This window comes from Mesitornis unicolor, unplaced genomic scaffold (assembly GCF_000695765.1).
Source record: "Mesitornis unicolor isolate BGI_N332 unplaced genomic scaffold, ASM69576v1 scaffold34648, whole genome shotgun sequence".
Taxonomy (NCBI): Eukaryota; Metazoa; Chordata; class Aves; order Mesitornithiformes; family Mesitornithidae; genus Mesitornis; species Mesitornis unicolor.
The window spans coordinates 5,164-6,223 of NW_010201755.1; the positions used below are offsets into that span (position 1 = coordinate 5,164).

Sequence of the window (1,060 nt, forward strand, 5' to 3'; positions counted from 1 at the left end):
CAGTGACAGCTCTGGCACAGGGATCTGCCCCTTGCGCTGGCACAAGAAGTAGTGAGCGGTCGCCTCACGCTGGTACCTGTCGTGCTGACCCTGCTGGAGGAGGGAGCGCTCACTCGTACGCGTTTTGTTCCCTTTGTAGGTATTTCCTTATCGAACGAGGCAAGAACATGTGCGGCCTTGCTGCTTGTGCGTCCTACCCGGTGCCGCAGGTGTGAGAGGAGAGCGCAGGCTGGGGCAGCGGGCACAGAACAGCCAGGACAGGTCGTTCAGGCACTTCTGGACGCTGAAACGAGCCACGTGGAGCACCACCCTGCTGGAGGTCGTCACCGCAGGCAGACCCCTCACGCGCACACACCTCGCGGTGCAGAACCACGCTCCTGTCCCCGGCCAAAAGCAAGCGCCGGACTCAGCCCCCTCCTCCCGGCTGTGGGGCAGCGGCCTCGGACCCGGGCAATGCCACATGGAAAAAAAAGCCAAGCGCCCCCGTCCTGAGGGCGGCCGTGTCCCAGCCAACGGATGGAAACAACAGGGATTTTTTAAATTTTTCTTTGAAGAATTTTCCCTGAAGACGAGTGCTGTGATTTCAAAGTCTTACCTATTTTAATCGAATGGCTTTAGTATTTTTTTTGTATTAAAATAGAGTGTTTTAATGCAGGAAAGATGGAGAATGATTTTCTTGCATGATTCAATGAAGAAATCAAGGTGTGTCAAAGGTTTACAGACACCTGATGGCGAGAGAAGGCTGTCAGTACGTTGTGCGTTATTTCACGGTAAAATCGGCCACTGCCTGAATAAAGACGACTCATCACCGGTGTGGTCTCCGCGTTATTGCACAGGTACGGGGGGCGGGATTCCATATCTACGTTTTCTGACCCCGGGGATTGCTGGGGGGGGGACACCGCTCTCCTGACACAGCTCCTGCGAGCGGCGAGAGGACACAAAGCGTTAAAACCTTAAACATTTGCTTTTCTAACCCGCTTTAAATCCTTAACTGCGCGCCGCCATTTTGAGGCGAGGGGCGGGGCGGCAGCGGGAACTACCAGGCGGCACGGCAACTACC

The 1,060-nt window shown here is 55.4% G+C and overlaps 1 protein-coding gene across 1 annotated transcript in view; it reads left to right on the forward strand.

Moving 5' to 3' along the window:
- Window positions 1-215, forward strand: part of CTSH (cathepsin H) — a gene marked incomplete at its 5' end in the record, with an annotated part of 5,375 nt that extends 5,160 nt beyond the window's left edge. Inside the window, one exon of the mRNA XM_010190204.1 lies at window positions 140-215. Within this exon, the coding sequence (XP_010188506.1) occupies window positions 140-215 (76 nt within the window). The remainder of the gene's footprint in view (window positions 1-139) is intronic.
- Window positions 216-1,060: the final 845 nt, after the last annotated feature.